The 25,225-nt window shown below is 40.0% G+C and overlaps 1 protein-coding gene across 1 annotated transcript; it reads right to left on the bottom strand.

The window, feature by feature from the left end:
* Positions 1-2,260: 2,260 nt before the first annotated feature.
* Positions 2,261-24,393, bottom strand: LOC120300583 (citrate synthase, mitochondrial-like; the record flags this gene model as incomplete). The annotated part of the gene is made up of 6 exons (XM_039326796.1): positions 24,169-24,393; positions 9,232-9,279; positions 7,968-8,075; positions 3,047-3,112; positions 2,817-2,948; positions 2,261-2,449 (listed from the first exon to the last, which is right to left on the bottom strand). Coding segments are annotated over exons 1-6 (597 nt in total), but the record flags the coding sequence as incomplete, so codon positions are not given.
* Between the last annotated feature and the right edge of the window lie 832 nt (positions 24,394-25,225).

Here is a 25,225-nt window from a genome sequence, read left to right as displayed (position 1 = left end):
CATACTTCATTGGCCCGTTCATCCAGTGAGCATTTTAGCCCTACCCAAACCTGCCCACATCTCTGACTACTTGATATCTTTCTCCACATTATGATTTTCTTCACATTTCCATAAGAGGTAAAGTAATCAAGTAATTTGGAGCCATGATGAGAAATAGCTAAAACGTGAGTCTACATGTACTCTCTTAGTTAGTCTATCTCTATTGAGGAAGACTTGGAGAGCTCAGCTTCCAGTTCACATTTCTGCAAGGATGGTGGTGTTATCAGTTGTCCCTCATAGGATGAGGTTAGGAATACAGGTAGTCCTCAACGTACGACCACAATTGAGCCCAAAATTTTTGTTGTTAAGCGAGACATTTGTTAGGAACATTTTCCTCCATTTTATGACCTTTCTTGCCTAAGAAGGTGTTAAGTGAATCACTGCAGCTGTTAAATTAGTAACACGGCTGTTACATGAATCTGACTTTCGCATTGACTTTGCTTGTAAAAAGATCGCAAAAGGAGATCACAAGATCCCAGGGGCAGGGCAACCATCATAAATAAGAGTCAGTTGCCAAGCATCTGAATTTTGATGAAATGTAAAGTGTAAAAAAACAGTCGTCAGTCACTTTTTTCAAGCGCTGTTGTAACTTCAAAGAGTCACTAAATGAACTGTTGTAAGTCAAGGACTACCTGTACTGATTTCACACTCATTCTGCAGCAAAAGCTTTTTGTTTTTGCAGAGGGAATGCTCTGGGAAGGAAGTTCTTCAGTGACCAAGCAGCTGCCGAATCAGGCTGCTCCGTCCTGCATGCAGCTGTTTTCTATGAGCAGGAGGCATAGGAACGTTTGGCTCTTTCTCTATGGAAAACTTGAAGAATGACGAGGCGGAGAAGGGAAAACTGATGCATCCTGAAAGTCCACAGGATCTCATTCTTCGCCTCATTTCAAGACCAGATATCATCAGTGGCAAGGATAGAACCAAAGCTATCACTCTTATTTGGAAAGAAACTAATCTCTTCTAACAGACTCCCCAGTTTCAAACCGTTTGCTGAAAAGATTACAGCCAAAGTAAAATTAGCACCGTCTCCCCGCCCCCTGTCATTTGCAAATCAGACAGCAACACCTCCTGGCAGATAAAGATCTATACAGCCAGACCAAAGTCTCCTTGCCTCAGTCCAGAGGGCTGGGCACAGAGGCCAAAGCACATGTCATTACGCTCAAGGTCTCATATTACCAGGACAGCCACAGTCAGAGTCCAGAGATTGGGAACCAAGGTCATATGCTAAGCTGACTCTTGTCATTTACCATGTGCTAATCAGACAATCCTAAAGAAATTGTGTCTACTTGGTCACACAAAGGATCTGAAATGATTGAGCAGTAACAGGATTATCAGGAAAGAAAAGTTAATGACTGGATTAACTGAATGGTTAAAATACAGTAGTAATTCGGAATTTAGTAAAGTTAACTTGCTAGATTTCTTTCCTTTGCAACTGCTGGTTCAGAGGTAAGCTTACATCCCTATCAAAATCCTGATAGGTTAAGCAGCATAGTACTTAACATTAGCAAATCAGCCCTAGAATCAAATTTGTATTTAGCAGCATTTACATACCGTAAATGCCGGCGTACAAGGCGACCCAGCGTATAAGATGACCCCCGTCTTTATAGCCAGGCCACATTCCTAGAACGTCGTCTTATACGCCGGAAACTAGCAGTATTTCCGGCGTATAAGACGACTCGGCGTATAAGATGACCCTCATCTTTGGCGCCGATTTCAGCGCTCACGGAAGTCTTATACGCCGGCATTTACGGTATATTGTACACAAAGTTTTCAATTGGCAGGTGCAATAAAAAGATTCTGCAGAAACAATCTTCAGATTTTGCTGTGACTTTAGTTGTGCTTTCAATTATGCAAACACGATCAAACTTTGACCAACAAAAATTACCAAAAGGTTTACTCCAGTTTCTAAATTTTAACAGGTATAGTCTTTTATTTTCAGCCTTAAAAAAGAAGCTGAGAGAAAAACAAGTACAGGACAATGACTGCACTATGAACTAGAATTGTTCTATGGCACAGCCAAGGCCATTCATGTATGCATTTTCTATTTATACATACATACATACCTACATTTTCCAACAAATAATTCTGGATTTTAATTCTATATAGCTCAATCAGATAGTGAAGAAAATCCTACCACACATTCATAACCGCGCCAAGCTTGAAGTCACCTCTATAACCTCTTCTACCACTGCTTGTGGAAAGCTTGCTGCTTGTGGCTTACCTCCCAATACTTGGTCCGGCTAATTCCTTCAGAGTAGGCGCGGGCAAAAGTGCTCTCGCTGTTGAGAGCTGTGACAGCAGCACTGAGTTGTGACATGGGATGAAGATTGGTGGGGAAGTTGTCAAGCATAGTCACTACATGGGAAGGCAGGGCCGCTCTCTTCGCCCACTCTCGAGACACCCAAGTCACCTAGGAAAAGAAAACCACAACGTTACACGTCTATACCTAGGGGGGAAAGTGCTATCCAACACCAATGCCTTTGGTCTTGGCTGTTCTTGTCATTACTATAGAGCAGTGTTTCCCAAACTTGACAATTTTAAGGCATGAGGACTTCAACTCCCAGAATTCCACAGCCAGCAACGCTGGCTGTGGAATTCTGGGAGTTGAAGTCCTCATGCCTTAAAATTGTCAAGTTTGGGAAACACTGCTATAGAGCTCTTAACTGTTTTCTCCAGCAGTTCTCTAGACACAAAAAAAGGTTGCACAATCACTTTGCAGGTCACTTAAGTGGGATGAACGTGACAGCCTCCCAGCAATCTTTGCCATGTCTTATTACCTGTTCTTGGGAAGGAATCTCTCCTGTCACCAGTAACCAAAAGAGACCTTCGGGAAGGGGCTCTGCACCTCCAGGGGCTTTGGGTAGCAGCTTCTGGCACTCGGGAATGCTGTAGCCACGGAAACGAATGCCCTAAAAACCAACCCAGGAAGCAGGATAAGAAACCACATTTCAGCTGAGAGGCTAAGAGCTAATTGCAAAAGTAATGGCGCCCATTCTGCCCTCCTTACCTCATCAGGATCCAAGACAGAGGTCTCGTATATTAGCCCTTTCATACTCCTCATGCCACCGTAGAGCTGGAGAAGAAAGAGTGTTACTTAAAAGAAGGAGAAATTTGCCTTCACCGTAATCCTCCAGTTAACCCAGTGTAGAAGGCAGAAAAATTCCTGCCTTGTTTGATTATGTCTGTCCCCACAAATATCTGACTGGACAGTATTTGACAGAAATTGGGTCTGAGTCTTCAGGCTTCCTAGTTTCTCCAAGTTCCCCTTCTCCATTCAGTCTGAGATGATTTAAGTCATATTTGCAGTTAGCTTATTGATATACTTTTGCATGTATTTCACGTTTTATATGTCATGGAAAAATTCGTGCAGAATTGTTCCCAGGTTTTAGTAATTTTCCGTCTCTTTTAGCACTCTGAAACACAACAGTGATAGGTTTTAACAGTGTTTCTTGCTCCCTGTTTGCCTTAATTCTTCCCCTTTCTATCCACTTTTTTCTCTAGAACAGCAGCTTCAATCAGGTCAAACAGAACAGTACTTTTTAACAAACATCAAGGCTAGCTTTCCAGCTGGCAGTCAGAAAACCTGCTATAGTATTTCACATCAATTTAAAAGCAAATAATGAGATGAGTTCTAATTCAGAAACAAAGCGAGGCTTAGCACAGCCTAGGAAGTTAATAGAAATCAAGAAAACTGCTTTGGCAGCTCCACGCTTGGGAAAGAACTGGGTTACAAATAAAATCAACGATATTGCTGCATTGCTTAATCATGACTAGGCTTTTCCTGACAAGTTAAACTTTTACATCAATTACTGAGCAATGCCAGAAATGAAGTTTCCTAAACTCGTCCCAAAGATTTGTATCAATAACTTTTTCAAGATGGTACTCTTGGATGTTTTAAACTACAACTTTCTTTAAGCCAAACTGTCATGGCCAATTGGATGCGCTTGGAGTGAATAATAGGAGATATAATTCTCCTCATTAGCATAGACTGGCTTGTGGAAAGCTGAAGAAGAAAAACTAGACCTTGAGGCAGTAATGTCAAAATTTATTTCTTTTATTTGTCAGTATTTCTGAACTTTCCCAATCACCAAGGACTCTGAGTAATGAGCAAAATAGATTCAAATTAAAACAACAAACATTAGGAAAACATGAAGATATCTTGGAATCCCCCATTCAGCTTAAGCTAAAGAAGACCTACCATTTGCAAAAAATGTAGGGGCTACATGAATTTATGGAGGGCGAGAATACAAAAGCTTGCAATACACAAAATGAGGGCTACTATTGAGATGGCCTCGTATCTTGTTCATATCTAATGCATCTTGTAGGGACTTTTACCAGACCTTCTTTACATGACTGTTCCACACGGACAAATCTTATTCTACAACGTGCCATTTAGGTTTTAAATGTATAACCTGCATTGTTAATTGAGCCTGGGAGCCTACTGATAACCAGTGTGTCAATGTCATTGAGGTGTTACTCTAGATTTATGGGATTCTCCCATCGGCATTCTTGTACTGTGGTTTATAACAGCTGCACTTCTGGGTCATTTCCAAAGGCAGCCCCTCATAGAGTGTATTAAGAGTATTCCAACTGAGTAGCAATCAAAGTGTGAGTTACCCTCACCAGGGCATCCTGATCTAAGTAGGATTGTTAAATGGTGTATAAATTGGGTGAAAGCTCCCCTAACCATTTCTTCCACCTGCTGCTTAATCAGAAAGCAGTAATCAAGTTGGCTTCCCAAGTCAGACCACCTCCTTCACAAACATGATTCCCACCAGAGCAATCATGAGCTCAATCTTGGTACTCTGCTCTAATGTTTATTGGCAAACAGCAACTCCATCTTGGAGGGGCATAACTTAAGCTTCCATTCAGGTCCTCACAGACTCCCGTCACCGAGTCAGAACTTCTACGACATCTCTGGCACAATCTCAGATGGTGATGTATGGCTGGATATTTTTAGCATACTAATGGCATCACAGCACCAACTTCCAGATGTCCTCTTCCAACAATTTTATGTAGACGTTGAATAGCACAGAGTAAAGGACTGAGCCTTGTGGGACATCACACTGGAGGACCCAAGGGTTTGAGCATTTCTCCCCTATCACCATTGACTATTCAGAGAGGAGGAGAATCATCAAAATGGTGTCCACAACTCTTATATATGGTCCAAACAAGATGTGTTTGATGGTGGTACTGAATGTTGTCAAAAGATCTAATCAATGGGATTAGGTGAGAGGCACTCCACTCATCAAAGTCACAGCAAAGATCATGTAGCAGAATGACCAATACAATTTCTGTCCTCTGTCTGTGCCTGAATCCTGACCGAAAAGAATTCAGATACTGTAATATATTTCTTTTAGAACCCTCTCTAGCTCGTTCCCCACATTTTCACGTTTCTATACCTCTCCTTCCCGTGGCATCTTTGGGAGAAGATGCAAAATGCTACAATATCTTATTATTCCTCCTTGGCCTGGGATTTAAGTTTTGGGAAGTTTAAAAGCATGCCATGAAGGCTCTCAAAAAATAGCTGCAGAGGAAGATAAGCATGCTAATTTAGAAAAAAATTCTAAAAGTTAGACAATTGTAGAGAAGACTCCAAGCCGTTTTCTTAAACGTGTTTTGTTTTGTTTTTTTACTTCAAGACTTAATTTACTGATTCATTTACTGAATCAGAGTAAAACAAGCTGGTCAAGACAGAACTAGGAGATAAGAGGGCAAGATAAGAAACAATGGATGGAAATTAGTCAAGGAGAGAAGCAACCTGGAATTAAGGAGAAACTTCCTAACAATGAGAACAATTAACCAGTGGAACAGCTTGCCTCCAGAAGTTGTAAATGCTTCATCACTGGAGGTTTTTAAGAAGAGACTGGACAGCCATCAATCTGAAATGGCATAGGCTCTCCTGCTTGAGCAGGGGTTGGACTAGAAGACCTCCAAGGTCTCTTTCAGCTCTATTCTGATTGATTAACCTGAGCTCCAAATATCACATTTCACCCTTCTCTCCATAAAACATACAAAGCACCTTTAAGAAAAAAAACAAACCCAAATGCTCAAAAGACATGCAAAATTATAAAACATTACCCTGTTTTTTTTTTTAAATCATGGCTTCCTGTCTCCAGATCATTTCTCCTACCTACCAGTATAATCCTACATACCAAATTATCTTTTTTTTTTTATAGGAGGCATTCATCAGTTTTCGCTTGGTGCTCCCATGAATGCAGAAACACTCAGAAATAAAATTTATACTGAAGACTGTTGCCCCATCTCAACTTTAAGTGATTCTTGTAAAGAGACAAAATGAGGAAAAAGCATACCAAGCAGATGGGAAGAGTGAAGTAGATGCCTGCTAGCAAAGAGTATCACATCGAAAACATGTTCCCTCTTGAAAGCAATGAGTTTCAAAAGTTCCACAAACAGTTCCCAATGGGCTCCAATTTGGTTGTTCCAGATTTTGGTCAAAACAAAATCTGGAGGTGTCTTAGCAGATGAGCAGGGTAAGGTTTCTTGACCTCATTTCTTATGTTCCTCCTACACCTGGCCTGTCTGCTGACCTGCTTGCTAATATTCTCAGTGCCTTCGTTTCCCTATTCACTTGTTAATACCAATGTCCTAAGTTTTTTCCTGATCCCCTGAGCTGCCTCTTCCTGGAACAAATACATGTGCTTTGGTCCAGTCATACGGTAGATAATTAAACTAGCAACTTTGTGCATAGAACAGTCTGTACATCTCCTAAGGATTGCAATGTAATTTGAAGACCCAGGCCTAGTGGATAAACAAGCCTAGGATATGCAACCAAAATGAATGGACAAGAGTGTATCCAATAAGAAGAAAATGTAATTTCTTACAGGAAATCGGAACCCATGGGCTAGGGAAGCAATATCTGATGTAAATATCAAATCAAATGTTGCTTCCCCAGCCCATGAGCCTAAGATTCAACCAGTAGTAGCTGATACTTCTTCACTTCTAAATAAGTGAAGAAATATCAGCTGTTACTGGCTGAATCTTAAACTAAGACAGGAAATTAGACCAAAGCTGAAACAGTGACCAAAACCAGTATTGTGATGTAAGATGGCACTCAGCTTCTAATTTATTATTAGTATGACATAGCTGTGAGCATGCAGACATTTAGAACTGTAGATATATGGTGGAAAGTATCGGTACCATGTGAATAGAAACTTTAAAAAACAGAGAGGTGATTAAGATTTCCAGGGGTTGAAGGTTGGTTACCTCTCTGATAAGCAGAAGCAGTATTACACAAAGTAGTACACGTTTCAGAATAAATTAAGGAAGAGATATTATGCAAAGGCTTTAATCTGTCAGATGTATGCAGGTTGCAGATTCTGAACTGTTCGATATAATTTTCTGTTCAGAATCAAATCTATTGTTATTCGCTCTGAAAAAAGAGGTGGACACATCTTTAATTAAGATCAATTCACCACCAGCAGTAGGTTCTAAGTTAAGAACCTCTTTTAATTTTAGGAGACTAAGCACAAGAGTTGAAGCCATTCAAATATTAAGAAAATAGTTTCTACATAATGCAGATCATTGAGAAACAAATACTAAGCAGTTCTCCAAGATCCCAGAGAGATTAATTCTAGTTCTGGTTTTTGCCAGCTTTTCACTTGAGACATTCAAGATGAATCTTATGTAATCTACAGTTGGATTCGAATCTTATTCCTTTTTTTTTTCATATACTCAAACATTTTCTGATTTATTTTTTATTTTTTATCTAAACCTCATCCTAATGTCTGGAATGCAGAGCATTCCAGCAACGTACCATCATCTCCCTAAAGGCACTTCACCAGATGAGAGCAGCTCTAAAGAGAACAACAGCAAAGACGCTCCTTTACAATTAATTTTGTCTGAAGGTAACAATTTCATTTCCTGCAGGGTATAGATGCGCATTGATGCAGAGCAATACAACTTACCATATCTACAGTAATTTGTCCAATGACAGTACTGCCATATTGTTGTCTGAAGCTTTTAAGTCTTGCTTGTTCTTTGGGTATCATATTCGCAAGAACATCTTTCAGATTCTGAAAATCAAATAACGTCTAATGTTATACGCAACAAATCAGCTATTGTCAATGGTAGAAAACCAATCTAGAAAAGTGATATATGAGAGAGAGAAAAAGTAGATATATGAAATAAAATATTTCTCATATTTGTTTAATAACTATTTTACAACAATCCTGGCTGCAATCTACACGAAGAAAAGTTTTGTCCTAATACCATGACATCTGGTTCACTCAGTAGATTCCACAACCCCTTTTTGTTATTTCTACACTTTTTTCCCCCCTCAGGTCACATTTTCAAATTTTTCACATTTACCATTTTGTTGTGTTAGCGAATTGTCTATGCTTTAATCTAGTGGTTTCATAACTTGCTGATGAAAATGACCTCAAAAATCTTGATTTAATTTTTTAAAGATTTAGTAATTTTGTACCATTTTTGCTCATCATCTTATTTTACCTGAGCACAAAAGAATGAAATGGATTGTAGACTATTTTCTCTTCACACAGTTATAAGTAATCTGAACCTTTTTTTTTCTTTTTCCATTAGTTTTCTTGCATACAAATTAAAAAGGCATGGACTATCAATGGTATCGTATGTTAAAACCATTGGTATAACACAGTGGTAAGCAACTTCGGCTCTTTTATGACTCGTGGACTTCAACTCCCAGAATTCCTGAGTCAGCCATGCTGAGGGGAAAGGGAGAGGTTTCCAAGCTGAGCCATGCTGGCTCAGGAATTCTGGGAGTTGAAGTCCACGAGTCATAAAAGAGCCAAGGTTGCCTACCCCTGGCATTTCAATGGAAATACAAAACTTTAAACAAAACTACATTTTTGCCTAGCTATGGGAATGCTTCTGAAATCTTCCTAACTTAAAAATCAACATGAAAAACTATCACTTCTTCCTTCTCTAGTAACTATAACACTGTATTTATGGTTCTACTATGAATTCTCATCATAAGCATAAATGGTCAAACAACTGCAAACTACTCCTCTATCTCCTAAAATGTATTGTCAATGGGAAGGAGCTACTGAATTTGAAAAGAATATATACTGACACCAAGCACACCAATAATGCAGTCACCAACCTAGACTGGTCTTCAGTATAATCAAGACTCAAATTGTCAACCAACAATTTGTACATCCTACAAGAAATGAAAAACAAAACAAAACAACTTACTGTAGAAGCACTTGCATGTCTCGCAGCAAAAATGATACATGATGAATTCTGTAAAGAGAAAGAAACATTAGTTCTACACTAATAATCCTCCATGCCCTATAATGCACTTTTAGCACACTTTGTCCCACTTAACTCCATCACAGTCCCCTCCTTGACAAATATTGGAAAATACTGGATTTCTGAACCATCATAATCAAGGAACTCTCAGCAGCATACAACAATAATATTGAACTATATAAGCATCACGATATAATACAATCACAAACAATTAAAACCAGTAACTGTTTATTTTCTACGTGAAGAAATGTATAGCACTGACTTTAAGAATGTAATATGGGCCAGCGGCAACCACACTCAAGCACTCAAATTCAGTTCAGTTTGGAACCTCTTGAGTATCTTTCATGGCTGAGCAATGATTTAAATTCTTATCACTCAAGTCTTCTTTTTTTATTATACCCTATTAGCATTCCCATTAGTTATTCCCAAATATGCATCTGGTTTACTACTCGGTTCTGTTAAAATGTTTAGTCTGGAAATCCAAAGAGAAGGGAAGAATGAGATCAGCAGCTGGCTACCCCATTAAGCAGCAACAGCAGCATTAACATAATCCCCAGTGTCAGGTAAGCTGACAATTGTACTGTACTGTAACAATTTTCACACCATGGCTTAGCCCCAGTAAATACCTGACTTACTTCCAGAAAATCAATAAACTTAGGGCTGATCTAGGGGAGGCTCAACATTTATTAATAGTCTCCTGTCAATTTTGATCACTGCTACTTTCGCTGTCCAATCATCATAGGGAGGGTAACACTTGGATTGTTGTTGTTTTTCTCTCCTAACTTGTTGCTAGAAATAACATACAACGCTGCAATCTCTGCTTAGTAGTTGCAATCCAAACTCATTTCATATTCAGCTTAATGCCACATCTGGGGCATGAACAAGTTTCCTACAATCTTAATTACAAAACAGGCTAAAACTAAGAGGTATAAAGCTAGAAAAAAACTTAACTTTTAAATACTGACTAATATTCACTAATAGGTACTATCTTATCATTAGCCTATTTTCTCTACCATACTTTGCACCAACCTACACATATATTTCTCTATCATATGGTGTCTTTTATATGTTTTGGAATACTACTCCCACAAATCTCATTTAGTATAAATAGAGGAGAATATATGTACAGTAGCTCAGGTTGAACTGTAGAGTCCCTGATTCCGTCTGAGTTTGGTAGAGAGTGATTCCCACTTCCTTCTAACATTGAAGGTATTACCTTGTTAGCTAATGAAACATCTGCAAACAAACAATCAAACTTAGAGAGGCCCAAGGACTGTATCTCATCTAATACCGTCAATGGTCAAACTTCCTATGAATTGTAATCTAAATATCTTGAGAACAGAAATATTTGGGCAAATGTTTTTATAATATTTAGCTATCTGGAACTGTTAGGGGGCGGGTAGCAAATATGTTTGATGAAATAAACAGTGCTCTACAAATCAGAGTACCTGGTTCATACTGCATCCTGAGTCAAACCAAACAATCTACATAACGCTTTAACACAATGAACCACCTGTTTAAAAATACAGAATAAAACCATATATGGAGTTACTGAACACCATTTGCCTGCAGGAAAATATAGTTTGGTAGGACCATCTGTAAGAAACTAAGCTTAGGCCATCACGTTGGAGACTTGTTAAAACTCATTGCTTCTTAAATAGATCTGATTTTATCTAATCCTAGCATAGAAATAAGCCACAGTGACAGTGGAAGTCTTTTCCAAGAGGGCTCTTCTGCTGATTTAATTAAAGACTTTGAACATATGAAGCTGCTGCCAACCACAAACAACCCAAGACATTTTCTAGTCTGCCTTGCCTGTCAGCATCTCTCAAGGTTTCAAGACTGCAGCATCTGACAGCCAGGGATTGGATTTTCTGCATGAAAAATATGCACTCTAGAGCTCAGCTGTGACCCTTAATAACGAGAGGATTCTGCATATAATCCTTCAGATTGATACTCTCGTCTAGATCTGAGGCACCAGATACAATGAACTAAAACCTCTGCAAAACCTTTGACAAAATCAGTTACTCTCCCCCCATTAAGTAGGAATAGCAAGTGCTTTCTAGAACTCAGCCAAATTATAAAATGCTTGTTCCTTAATAAGGAATTTCACAAACACTGCTGACAATTCCTTGCCTACTTCCAGCTGACTTTCAGCTTCCCTGCAGAGACTTCTCAGCAGCCTTGAACTCATGTTTGTTCTTGTCTTTTTTTATCTGCTTACCTCTTCAACAGCCTTCCTTCTGATGCCTTCTGAAGAGCACATACATGCAGGATTTTGTTCTTGGGCAGCCCACGTAGAAAGTGAGCAATCTGGCTTGACACGTACACCTCTCTGATTGGCAAAAAATATCCCACTACAAATACTGCTAAAAGCTAGGCCCATTAAAAATATTGGGGCATCATCAAACTCTTTCTGAAAATGTTATTGCTGTTTCCACAAAATCATTCCGCTAAATAAAAAGCAGAGAAAGCTGGCTGTAACCAAAAATAGCGACTTTCAGTTTTAAGACTATTAAATAATCAATTATACTGCCAAAACTGGAAGTTCAACATTAAAAAGACAGCAGTGTGGCTTAGCTTTATCATGCATCAGAAAGTTGTTTCATTCCTAGAGCAGATCAGAGGGGGGAAAAAATCTTAGTCATTGCTCAAAGCAAATGGAGGAGGCTTAAGGACAAATGGTGTGCTTCCTAAAACTGTATCTAAGCAACTTTTATTTCTTCTTCACTCTGGACTGAAGAGAAATATCTTGGGACAACTCCCAAAGGAAAGTTGTAGAAAAACAATATTAATTGGGTGATACACAAAATATGGTCATTTCAAATTATTTTTATGAGCAAGTGATTGAATTTCCTTTTCAAACAAATATCCTACTGATGCACTGGATTATCTTCATGCAGACAGTCCTCGAGTTATGACCACAATTGGGACAGAATTTACCTAAGTATGGAAGTCATAAAGTGCAATTTCACCTAACCACAACACTTAGCAATGGCAATCCTACCACTCGGTGAGCTGCGCTGATTGCCAGTTTGCTTTCGGGTACAATTCAAGGTGCTGGTTATCACCTTTAAAGCTCTACGTGGCATCGGTCCACTTTACCTGAGGGACAGTCTCATCCCACTGGGACTGGCCCGCCCTACCCATGTGGCTCTAGGGCTGCTTCTTATGCTGTGGCTCTGGGGCTGCTTTTCAGGAAGCTGTAGATGCCCCGGAGGCCTCTGCCATTTCAGCCTGGCTCGGCAGTGTGGCACAAAGGGGCTTCTTGGTGTGCCGTATCTCTGGGGCTGCAAGAAGCCCCTGGGCCATAGTACAAAGCACTTCGTAATGCAAAGCCAGCCCCAGCCTCATCCAGCCCAAAGCTACAGGTGACCCTGGAAACCCCAGCCCAGTCCCAGCTGCAGTTACCCTTGCCATCCCACAGCCCGAGCCCCCCCCCAGCTGACATTCATCATCTTCTTGCTTATGCTCTATGTGAAGCCATCTTCCCCAGATCTCGCAAGGAAACCATCATGCGGAGCCTAGGAAAGTCTCAAGGGCCAGGTCGGGCATGCTTGGTATGTAGCAGAGCAAGAAGAGAACGCTCAGCTAGGGCAGCAGGGGTTCTATACCAGAAGAGGTCAAATGGGCATAAATGGGTGAAGAAAGGAAGGGTAGGAAGAACAGAAGTGTCCCTGTGGTCTTAAGTGCAGGCGGGTTGCCAAGCACCCAAATTTTGATCCTGGGGATGCTATAACAGCCGTAACGTCAGGGTCTCTTCATTCAGTGTTGCCATAATTTCTAATAGTCGCTGAAGGATCGTAACTTGAGGACTAGCTGTATTCCCAACTAGCACTGGCTGTTCAAAATACATTATTTGGAAGATCAGGAAGAGTACAGCTGCAATTATTCCATCATAGTATTTAACTGTTTAGTATGGAATATAAAAATAATTTATATCTGCTTCCAGGGCTATATTTTGTCATTATAACTCTACACTAGCATTTTGCAGAATTTGAGTTTATATACTCAGCGTTTCAAATTAACATTTACAAAATCCTAAAGGCTTTGGAATGTAGTCAGATCTAGGGAAATTTCTATTCGTTTTTATTATTTTGAGATGTGAGTTATTACTGCAGATATCTGGACAGGTGAGCTGGTAAAGATTTAACTTAGCAAGTTAGAGATGCTTTTTTGTTTTTTCAAGGCTCAACGAAGTTATTAAGAAGTAACATGGAGCTCACAATATGATGGACCTCACTGTCTCCTTGATGAATCAAAAGTCTTGTTTACCAAAAATCTAGATGTGCAATTATTCTCTGTAAATCTATATTTCTTTGGATTGAATGTAACCTACTTATGTTCGAGACAGCAGAAAGATATGAAGCAGTTAAAAAGCTATAATTTTGGCACATTAAAAACATATTTCTAACCACTTCAATATTAGTACTGCTCTTCTTTCTAACATCTTTTTTTTCCTTTCCACTTATTGGCTTGTTCATATTTTGTAATAGTAGAATGCAATTTCTGCAGCTGGTTGCAGCAGTTTAAAAAACAAATCAAAATTAAAAGAAATCTTCTGTCTGTACTTTCTGTTAAGGGGAAAACAATACATTCCTTGTTACCAAATTTATCAGAATAAAGCTCAAAACATATTGACAGTGTTGTATGATAAATTCCCCTAAGTTTTTTTAAGACTATCTTCTGGCTTCCAGCTCACAAATATGGTAAACAAACTAAATATGAATGCAGTACCACACAGTAACAGCTCTGGCAAAGTCAATGATTAATCATTATTCTCAAGTTTAATACAAGGCTAAATTTACAGTTTGTATACAGTAGCAACAACTGATACCATATACACCCATATTAAATGCCCTCCTAAACTCTGCTATGAATTCTCACACACTTATTAATAATGTCACTAGCAAAGTTGAAGTTCAACGGAAAACCCCGCAAGCTATCAAGTTTGCTTCACTTTAACTTGTTGAAGGAGCCACAATGGTTGCATTCATATATTTCACTAGGATTAACTAAAAATGATGACTTAAAGTTGCCAAGGTTGGGGACCCCTGACTTAAAAGACTCAATGGTTAAGATCACATAATGTTCTATATACTGTAGGTAGTCTTTGACTGTTCAAAGTTATCATGACCTTATAAAAAGCTTCTTAACATTCATCCTCAAAGTTATGACTGTCACCCCTCCACATTTATGAGTTTATTTTGGGTGCTTGGCAACAGCTGTGGATTCCATGGTCAAATGGTTGTAATTTGTGACATTTTTGCCAGTTTCCAGCAAAAGTGCCCATTCAGGAGAACAGATTTGCTTAACCTTCATGTGAATTGTTTAATGACCACAGCCACTCATTTATAACGGTCATAAAAACAAATCCGACCATGTGATGCCTCCACTTATGACTGCAATTCTGGGCTCCCTTGTGGTTGTAACTTGAAGACTATTTGTATTTTGTTTGATTCTGTTTGGTTTTGGCTTTGCATGCTCTGTGGAATGTCTAGGCTTCTCAGATCTACAATACCTCTCATACTTTATCTGATCCAGGGCAGAAGAGAAGAAAGTCAGAAAAGCATTTAGGTTGGCAACATAAATAAGCTTCTAAGATTCAGGGAAGCATGGGAATGATAATCTCTAACTATGTTATGTTGACACATATATTGGTTCTTCCAATAAAAGGGAATATGTATGGCTTATGCTCAAACTGTGCGGTTCTTGGTGCTTGTGAGTTTAGTTGTTTGCTTTCATTACCCTGCTAGGAACTGATGACATTACCTACAGTGGCTGAGTAATAATAAAATATCTGTGAACAAATGACCAAACTCAGAGAACACAAGAGACAACAGAGTCTAAAAAAAAAAAGGGGGGGGGCGCCTCAAAAATCTCAAAAGATACAATAAAAAAGCTAAGCTAAGGAAGAAACAAAAAGATCAGAATATATCTCCTTCAGCAACCAAAAAGCAGATTAACACTAAACCAGGGGTAGGCAACCTTGGCTCTTTTATGACTCACGGACTTCAAATCCCAGAATTCCTGAGACAGCTGTTTCAGGAATTCTGGGAGTTGAAGTCTGTGAGTCATAAAAGAGCCAAGGTTGCCTACCCCTGCACTAAACAATCAAGCAGAAAGTATCTTAATCAAGGAATTACCATGGAGGAAACCACACCCCCACTGGCAGGACAAGCTACTGTATAAAAATGGGACAAGCCCCACACTCACTAGCACTGATATTACCTAAGTTGGGTAATGAAAAAACTGCAAGAAAATAATCATGCTCAGGAAGCACCAAGGACTCCACAGTTCAGTTCCGAGCTACATATGTTAACACTGAAATTTGATTTATTTATTTATTTATTTATGAGACTTATATACTGCTTTAAGTGCAAGCACTCTCTAAGCGGTGTACATCAGTAAGCAATGTATGTATGTATGTATGTATGTATGTATGTATGTATGTATGTATGTATATATATATATATATATATTTACATTGCCCCCAACAATCTGGGTCCTCATTTTACCTACCCCGGAAGGATGGAAGGATGAGTCAACCTTGAGCCGGTGAGATTTGAACTGCTGACCTGCTGAACACAGTCAGCTAAAGTGGCCTGCAGTACTGCACTCTAACTGCTGCGCCACCTCGGCTCATTTAATAGACTGACGTGGAATCTAAATGATATAATTTGCTAATAGAAACAAAAGCAATGGAAGCGTGGAGGGTTGGTGGTTTCTGGCGAGCTTTTCTTGCCAGGAACCTCCAAAACTCTAGAAAGCCTACATGCACTCCCATAATATTTTTTTTCCAAATGTCCTTCATGAACCAATCAAGTTAGCAACACAAAATGGTTTGGTTTTATACAGAATTCACAGATTCTATCCCTGCTTTCCAGGATTCAAGCTTCCTTCCACCTGCATTATTACTCTCTCTATTTCATTTGCCTCCTCAAAATAGCACACAATGTTGCATATACTGAAAACTATTGCAGAAAGTATCAAGCATTTCAAGTGGGAAGAAATTCCTAGGACCCAGTCGATGATTTTTTTTTTAAAAATGCTTCAGACAGTAGACCCACTCCCTTCTTAAAGAGGCTCTTCTAATTAACTTTCTCATGTTTCTCATACAGTTCAGAACCATCCTGCCCCAAAGCCGTTGATGAGAATTCTAGAATGACTTGTTCTCATTTGTTCAATTAAACTTTCCTGTTACTGAGGAACATCTATGAAGTCAAGGATCCATGCGACGTAAATGTTCACCACAATAATTATTATAAGATTCTGTGTAATCCTTAGCAATGGGCTTATCTAATAAGGAAGTCAGGAATTTCAACTGATTGTATTAGCTTTCCTACAAACTAGCAACTTGCAGGCCAGCTGGGAATTTTAGCAGTTGCAGCCCCAATATATTGCCTTGCCATCTGCTTTCCAGCTCCATCGTGTTTCTTCACCGCTGCGGAGCTGGAGAGCTTGCCCCACCACTGCCCAGATGCCCAAGCATTTCTTTGCTAATTTGCTTTTCAGTGTTGCGTTTCTCCATTGTGATTCTGAGCTGCGGCCCGCACGGAAACAAAAGAAGTTTGTGGGACTAAAAAAAAAAAAAAAAAGTTCAATCAGATCTTCCAACTTCTTGCAAAAGATCTTGCAAAGTTAGAAGGTCTGATTGAACTTTTTTTTAAGTCCCACAAACGTTTTTTGTTTCCCTGCATGTGGCAGCACAGAAACGCAATGGAGAAACATGACAGAGAAATGCGACAGAGCTGGAAAGCAGGGGGCAAGAAAACTCCCCCAAGAGAGCCAGGCACTAAAACGGGCCCACCTCTCTCTAACAGCTGCCCAGGCCTGCCAGAGAGAAGCCTGGCATCTATTGAAATGCAGCGGCATTCTGGCTCTGGCGGGGAAGGGGCAGCCGGCACGGGAGCTGCAGGCAAGATGCCCGCTTGCTTCAGCACCCTCCCCTGTCGCTTCAGTGGCTGTGTAGGCAGAGTTGTGAAAGGGGCCAGGCGGTTGAAAGCACCAGCAGTCTGGCTCGGAAGGGGAGTTAAGGGAAGAGGCGGGCAGGTGGGCAGGGCCTTAACTAGGGCTTATTTTGGGGGTAGGGCCTAGATTAGGCCCACCCCCAAAAATCAAGCTAGGGCTTATTTTCGGGATAGGTCTTATTTTTGAGTAAACACGGTAGTAAGTCTTACCTAGATTTATCTCAGTATAACCAAGCTTGTTTAATATTAGGATGAGAGACCACCAGGGACTTTTAGGACTGCAAGCTACAGTGGGAAATTTAAAACAAGCATCCTGAAAGATAACATCCAGAAATCATTTCTGTCTTGTTGGCAAAGAAAACTGCAAGCTTATGCCCATGTAATCAAGCTTAATTCAAGGAACTTTTATATAAAGGTCAAATAAACCAAAGAAAAAGCTTAACAGAAAATGAGAGAGAGAGAGAAAAAAAAAAACATATTCTATGTCCATGCTAGAAACTAAGTATGTTGTCAAAACTTGGAACTCTCTTTGTACCTAGCACAGAAATGTTCTTTATTAAACAACAGGTTCGGAGATCCCCTGATAAACAAGCAATGATAAAGTTTACTATACTACAACCTTCCTTTACTTTTTAGACCTGTGAAGGTCATAAATGCAAGATCTGATCATAAAGTTACCTTTTCATCACTGCTGTAACTGCAAATGGTCATTATGCAGGGCAATCTCTAACCAAGGACTAATAAAATCTTTCATTTATACAGGTAATTACTATATCCTGAACAAAATCTGCCCTAATTTCCAGAAAGCACAATTAGCTGAGCTACTTCCAATGATAGACCTTGCTACGCTTATCAGAAGAAATCTGGGTTTCATTCCCTCCACTATTGTTTCACAAAATGGTTACAATAGGTAGCAGCATTTAGTTGACCTCATTCTCTTTGGCATAAGTCAAGCAGGACTGGACCTGGTTAGTGCTTAGATGCGAGACAACTAGAAAATCCCAGGGCAACGAGTTAGGCTGAGAAGTAAACAAACAAATCAGAAGCCTGCTTTAGTCTGTAGTTTCAGCCAACACTTGCCACATGCTCATATACTTCTCAGCGCTTCAGAGAGACCAAGAAACTAACCTGTGTCCAGATTCTGCATTTCATGGTATTAGTGCATACTTACCCACATGAACCTACATAAGTCTAAAACTTACTCTATACTTCAGTCATTATACATTAACAAGCACCAACACGTATGTGTGGAAAAACCATTTCCAAATTCCAAACCAATCCTTCCCAGGGATTTAGCTTTTTAATAGGCAGTTTTGAGGTGGTTGGAGTATATATGCAGAGGAGGAAGGCATTCATTGGTTAAAATGGCCTTTAGAGGTTCCAAGATATGCTAGCAGACCACATACACTCTATATCAGGTGTGTCAGACTGGCGGCCCACGGGCCAGATGCGTCACGCACAGGGCACGCCCACCCCGGCTCCGCAAAGGCAAAAATGTCACAATACATCACAATTCATCACGTGTCATGATCAAGTTTGACACCCATACTCTATACTAACATATACATTACCCTGCATATATATATATATATAAAAGATAGAAAATCAAGTCATCACATTTTCTGTCCTTTTAAATAGGATCAGGGATAATAGATAAAAAGCCCCATCCAGGCCAGTATTTTCTTTCTACAGAAGACAACTTTTTATTTGTCAAGTGTTTATGGAATCCTTACATAAATCTACTCAGGTAGCAGAAGAGAGGATATGCTGAAAGCCTCAAACAGAGACAAGCAATTTCAGTTTTATTTCTCCCAAATCCAGCAGGCCTAATTAAAGACTATCTGCTTGGCTTCCTAAGGTTGACACTGAAGGTACATCTATAGACAAATAGAATAGTATTTCCATTTTCAGATCCTCTCATTATTTAGAGGTCACTGTCATAATAAATGCCAATAACCATACAACCCTCAATATTTAGCACCATGAGCAGACAAACTGTACATCATCCAATCATGAGTACAATTAAGGTGAGACAAGGCCAGTCAAGTGCCTGCGTGTCATTTTAACCTGGTTATCAGCACCTGAATGATGCAACCTTACCAATGAATCTGAGCATGGCTATTAATTCACCGAGTGGAGAAACCTCTCCAGCTGGTTAAGCAAGAACCTCTGGCTCTTCTTGTTCTTTTCACTGAGAGGATACCAGTTCAAACCAAGGTTCGGCAATGCCAATTATTCTTCCTTTTCTCTTCCACAGCTTTCAACCTTACCCAAGAAGAAGAGTAAAAGTGGCCCCAATGACAGTATGGATCAAGACTAATATGACAACACAAAGTGAAGCTGTTGAAACAACCTGTCAGGAGCAGAGAAGCTATTGTCTAAACAGCTGGGAGAGTCTCTTACACAAGATATAATCAAGCACCTTTGCTTATTTGAAGTTGACACAATAGGGTTGTCAAATATAATTACTACATTTATTTATAAGAAAACATATCTGTGTAGTATTATTTGCTTTTAGGGTTTTTTATTGGGGGGGGTTGTTTTGTTTTAAATATAACAAAAACTAAACTTGGGAAACTCCAGAGATCAGAATTTGGTTAATTCAAGAATCAACAAGTATTAAAATTTACTTCTTAGGAACATCAATATATGTCCCTAACTTCAAATAAAGGTTATAAAGAAAGTAAAGCTGAATTTGTTTCATTCATCCATTCCAACAAGTGGATGTTTTGTCAGCATAAGCATATATGTGCAGGTATAAATTGAGATCAAAAAGTCCTTTTTACATTTTGGGAACTAAAACAAGCTATATATATTAACTGGCTAAACATATAACAAACCTTAAATGACTAGTGAGTGAAAATTTTGTAATTTTTACTTTTATTTTTGGATATGTATTAATTCATTCTTAGATTCCATGTCTTTTTTAAAGTTAATACTGTTAATAAAGTTTAATACTGAACACACTATACATTTTAATGCTTCTATAATGCTTTTTAATGTTGTTTAAGTCATTCCAGCCAAACAGCAAATAAATGTTTCTGGATCCGGCCTACTTGTTGTATAACAAGCATATTTACCTCCCCCTCCCTCCCCTCCCTCCCCTATCATTGTTCTATATAATGCTCTTGGAAAAGGGGTCCATTCAAAATGGCCTAGGCCTAATTAATAGTTTTTACTTCACTGACATTTAGGACTTCCTTCCTCCTTTTACTTTTAGTTACCTACCCCCCCCCCCGTGCTTTTTTTGTTTAAAAAAAACACACACATCATAAAACCCGCCTTGCCTATCCTACAAGGTTCCATCCAAAAAAGGTGCCGGAACTCCGTTCTGGGCGTTCTATGACAAAAAAAGCCCTGCCTACCCCTCTTTTCCTCATTTAATACACAATTATATTTATAACTGCAGAAATAGAATATAATCTCACATCTTTAGTTTCAGAACACAATGTCTGACTGTGATTTTAAAAAAATATCCAACATTCTTTTAACAGAAATTTAGGGCAAAACTAAGTTTCTAATCAACATATCTTCTCTGTGCATAGAAAGTGGGCAGACACCTGTTCCACTGATTATAGTGGGATAGGCAAGTAAATCATGTTTGCATCTAATTGCACGACAATAGCCCAAGCATAATTACAGCTCTCCCCAAATTCTTAAGCATCAGGGATTCATACTTCCAACCTAAAGTTTCACACTTTACATAGAACAGTGGTTCTCAACCTGTGGGTCGGGACCCCATTTGGGGTCGAGCGACCATTTCATGGGGGTCGCTAAACAACGCAGTCCGCCATTTTTTCCCCCTTTTCCTTAGCTGTGCTACTCCCTTTTATTCTATTGGCTTTTGAAAGCCAATAGAATAGACTCTCTGGAATAGAGTCTAATTCTATTTGCTTTCAAAAGCCAATAGGAATTGTCCAGGCTGTCTCTGCCCTGCTGAGCCCGCCAAAAGTCCCATTCTGCAAACGGTGCTGCACCAGTTAAGTAGTCCTCGACTTACGACCAGTTGAGTAGTCCTCGACTTACGACCGGTTGGGGGTTGCAGCATTAAAAAGGTTGAGAACCACTGACATAGAATATATCAGGCTTAAAATCATGAACCCAGTCACTGGGTTCATCATTTTCCTGAACATATAACTATTCCCAATACATGTGTTTCCCTAACAATGAAACTAAGGCATTAAAAAACCCCACTATCATTCCAGTTACATCCCACCCACAAAGATATTTATCATTTTATAAGCACTTCTAAATAACTAGCAAGACAATATCTGTGGGCATATAAATATAGGAGCCATTAGGCTACACTCTAGTAGTGCAAGTATATCCTTCCTTTTCTTGTCAACCTCCCATTTGCTCTTAAGCATATTCTATATGCCAACACATACACAGAAAATGAGGAAACCTATAGGAGAAAGGGAATACATTCCCTAAAGCATACTGACACCATAGGATACGTTGCAGGGTAGAAGAACATTTCCAAAGAAAGCACTTATCAAAGTATCAAAGGTTCTGAAAAAACATGTATGATAAATCCTGCTAGGTATTTAAACTTCAAGCTATTAATAACGCTTCTTGCTCCTGGAACTGGAATACTTGCTGCCACTTATAAAAACTAACATAGAAAAGAGAATCATGTGTTCACAGAAATCCTACAGCAGAGCCCAACAACATGTTACATATCCTATTCCTAGAAAATACTACTTCCAACTTCCATCTAATAAACTGAAAAGTAGTGGAAATGCAATTACTCAGAAGATAATAGAATACACAAATATAAAAACAACTAAAACAGAAAAAAACAGCAGTCAAAAGTAAAAAGGGATTAAGAACATAAAGATCAGCAGTTTACGCAGGCCATTACAACTGCAGTTTATCTGGCTTTCATCCTAGTCTTCACTATCAATGTTTCTTGTACATGAAAGTACCACATCACGGTTCTACCCAGAATTGGCTCAGATTAAACTTTTAGGGGGAAAATGCTGAATACAGCAACAGGGCGGGGGAAACCAGGAATGGTAAATAAATCTAAAAATAAGTGCTCTGGGATCAGCATTTGAATCTATTTGCTAGGGAACTTAGTAGGTCTGGAGGCCAGATTAAAAAAAGAGAATTTGTTTGCCTTACAAACAGATCATGGGCAGACTCCCTGGCAAGACAAGAGCAAACAGGCTATTGAACTTTCTGTAAAAGTCATATAATAGGATTGTATGCCAAAAGAGAACATTATCAAAAAATGTTCAAAAAGGGAAATTACCATTTTCAAGAAAATGTTCCCATAAACATTACCTAATATACTATGTTAAGATATAATTGAGTATTCCAATATATTCAATAGCTTTAAAATTGCAAGTTTGCAGCAAAAATTGTGAGAGAATTACTTGGCCCCTTCAATGTATTTGATTACCACTGTCACATTAGGAAATCAACAATATAATCAGACATTAAGAGGTTAACTTTAACGGAATACTACTACTATACAAAGGAAAAGGCACAGGCCTAACCCTCTTCAGATGTAATATTAATAGTTGTACAAGGAACAGCTAGTTTCAAATGGTTTATGTACAAACCAAAATAAGCAAGTTTCAGGTTTTTTGTCCAGATACAGTTTTAAACAGCTGTTTTATTGTGGACATGGGTTAAAAGTTGTTCAGATGGTACATTTTCAGCTTCTCTAATTGGATGGTTTTCTTTGCTGCTATCTAATGGTCATCCAGATTTTGATAGTCCCAAATGCTTAATCTGAATCCTACTGCTTTCCATAGACAGAACTTCAGGAAGTATATCAAGTGTTTATTCTATTGAAACAAAGAACAGTAAAAACATTTCAGCTTTTGTTTCTACCAAACTACACTTGGTCCAAAATAATTTGGGGGATGAAATCCTTTGTTTTATGTTTAAAACAAAACTCATTTTTCATTTTTTGTGGCCCTCCCTAGAAACTGACAAAGAAAATGCTCACTTTAACAGTGGACTTCACTGCCTTCCAAGCAGTGACAGTTTCTACAAATTATCAGATTAATATAGAAGATCTGAAAGGGGGGGGGGAAATAGAGACACATTTTTCCAAGCTGTCTTTCCACCAGCTCAGTCTAGCTGTATCAGTTTCATGCCTTACAAAGGAACACGAGTACCCAGCATGCAGCTTTCCCCTAAATACCAATTTAAAATTGTATTCGAGTATATTATATACAGATTGAACATGTTAGAGAGATCCAAGAGCTTCCCCTTCAGAGGTCACGTGAACGGAAAAAAGTGTGAGCCGTCCCGCCAAGGCCTAAAGAATACCATAAAGGCCAAGGTGGTCAAATTTAGAAGTATTGGAAGGAAGGGGGGAGGGGAGAGAAAAGACGTTTGTTTATTTGTTCGTGTTTGTTTTCTTTAACGAGCCAGATCTCCAACTACCAACCTCCCGCCCGTTTCCAAAGCACCCCACCCTCACAACCGCAGCCTTCGCATAATAATCTCTTTGCGACATTGGGACAAGAAAGGAGAATAAAGAGAGTAAAGAACATTTAAACGCACTCTCATCATCGCAGCTGCTGGGGAGAGAGAGCGGATGGAGAAAAGTCACCCATCTCAACCCAAGGACACAAGGAGCTCTGCGTGCCAAGCGTCCGTAGGGCTGGCACCACCAAAGGGGAGGCGGGGGAAAACACCCTGCCCAAATCGCACTTCGGCTGGTCTGCACACTGACGTGGGAAGGGAAGCACTGAGAACTTCCACGCGGACACGAGAGAGACTGCCCTGCGGTGACAGACTGCAGCCCCTTTTTCTCCTCTCCCCCCCCCCTCCCGAGCCAAGCCCAAGTCACGGCAATAGCAGTCATGGTGCTCGCAAGAACAGCCACCCACCCACCCCCGAAAAAGGGAAGCAGCAGAACGGAGGGGGGAGGGGGGGAAACCTTCACCTTGGCTCCCAACAGGCGCGCGGCCGCCCTGCTACCGGCAGTCAACAAGGTCATGGCGAGCAGCGACCAAACTGGCGTGGCGGCGAAAGGGAAAGCAGAAGCCGCCCTCGTGAGGGGACCGTCCTGGAGGCGGGCAGAAAAAGCAGGCAGCGAACACCCGGGGGAGGGGGGGGCAGGGGAGAAGACGAGCTGGCTGAGCCGGGCTGGGTTCTGGCAACGTCAGGGCGGAGCAAGGCTGGGAGAAGGCCCAAAGCAGCATTAACAGAGTATTGCCCAAAGAGCTGCGCCTCTTTTCCGGCGGCGGGGGAGCACTGCGATTGGCTGCGAGGCGGTGATGGGCAGGCCTGGCTGCGCGCGGAGGGGACGGGAAGGGCGGGGTCGAACGTTGAGCGAGGCGTCCCATCTAGGCATCGGAGAAGGCGCTTTAGCGCGCCAAGCGCGTTTCCGCTTGTCAGCGTTGGTTTAGTGAGCCTAGGCTTCCCGTTTTGCGAGGGTGGGAAGCAGTTCTGCTCTCAATAAAAGTTAATCTCTCTCTCTCTCTCTCTGTCTGTAACTGTGGCGTCCCTGTGGTTTCTGAGGGTGCTGATTTGCTTGCAAACGTTTCATTATCCGACTAGGTAACGCCACCATTGGTCGCTACTGTGAGGTTTGCACAGTATATATATTTTATATATCAGCTTTGTTTAGTCAGGGGTAGAAGGTCTGCAGTCTCCAGAGAATTACTAAGTCATAATGTTAAAATTCTTCAGCAAAAAAGGCCAATTTTCCCCTGTGATTAAAACAGGAATAAAAATATTTGTGACCTTGGTCCCATGCTCAGGCACATCTTGTGCTCCGCAGGAGTTAACATAACCTTTTAATAATTTGCTCATTACTGGTTTTGTACAATTGTGAATCCAGCCAGGTTGATACATAGCTTAATGCAATGTATAAATTGGGGTAGTTTTTAAGGATATACTTAACTTTACAAAGCAAATGCAAAGCAATTGCAAGGTGGAAGAACCATGTGTCACAGGACCGTTTCACCTGGAACAAACATGGCTCAAATTTTCCACTG

Source organism: Crotalus tigris, unplaced genomic scaffold (genome assembly GCF_016545835.1).
Source record: "Crotalus tigris isolate CLP2741 ecotype Arizona unplaced genomic scaffold, ASM1654583v1 scf7180000024345.2110221, whole genome shotgun sequence".
NCBI classification, from domain to species: domain Eukaryota; kingdom Metazoa; phylum Chordata; class Lepidosauria; order Squamata; family Viperidae; genus Crotalus; species Crotalus tigris.
Note: the sequence above shows the minus strand (reverse complement) of the source record. Positions and strands in the feature narration are given on the sequence as shown.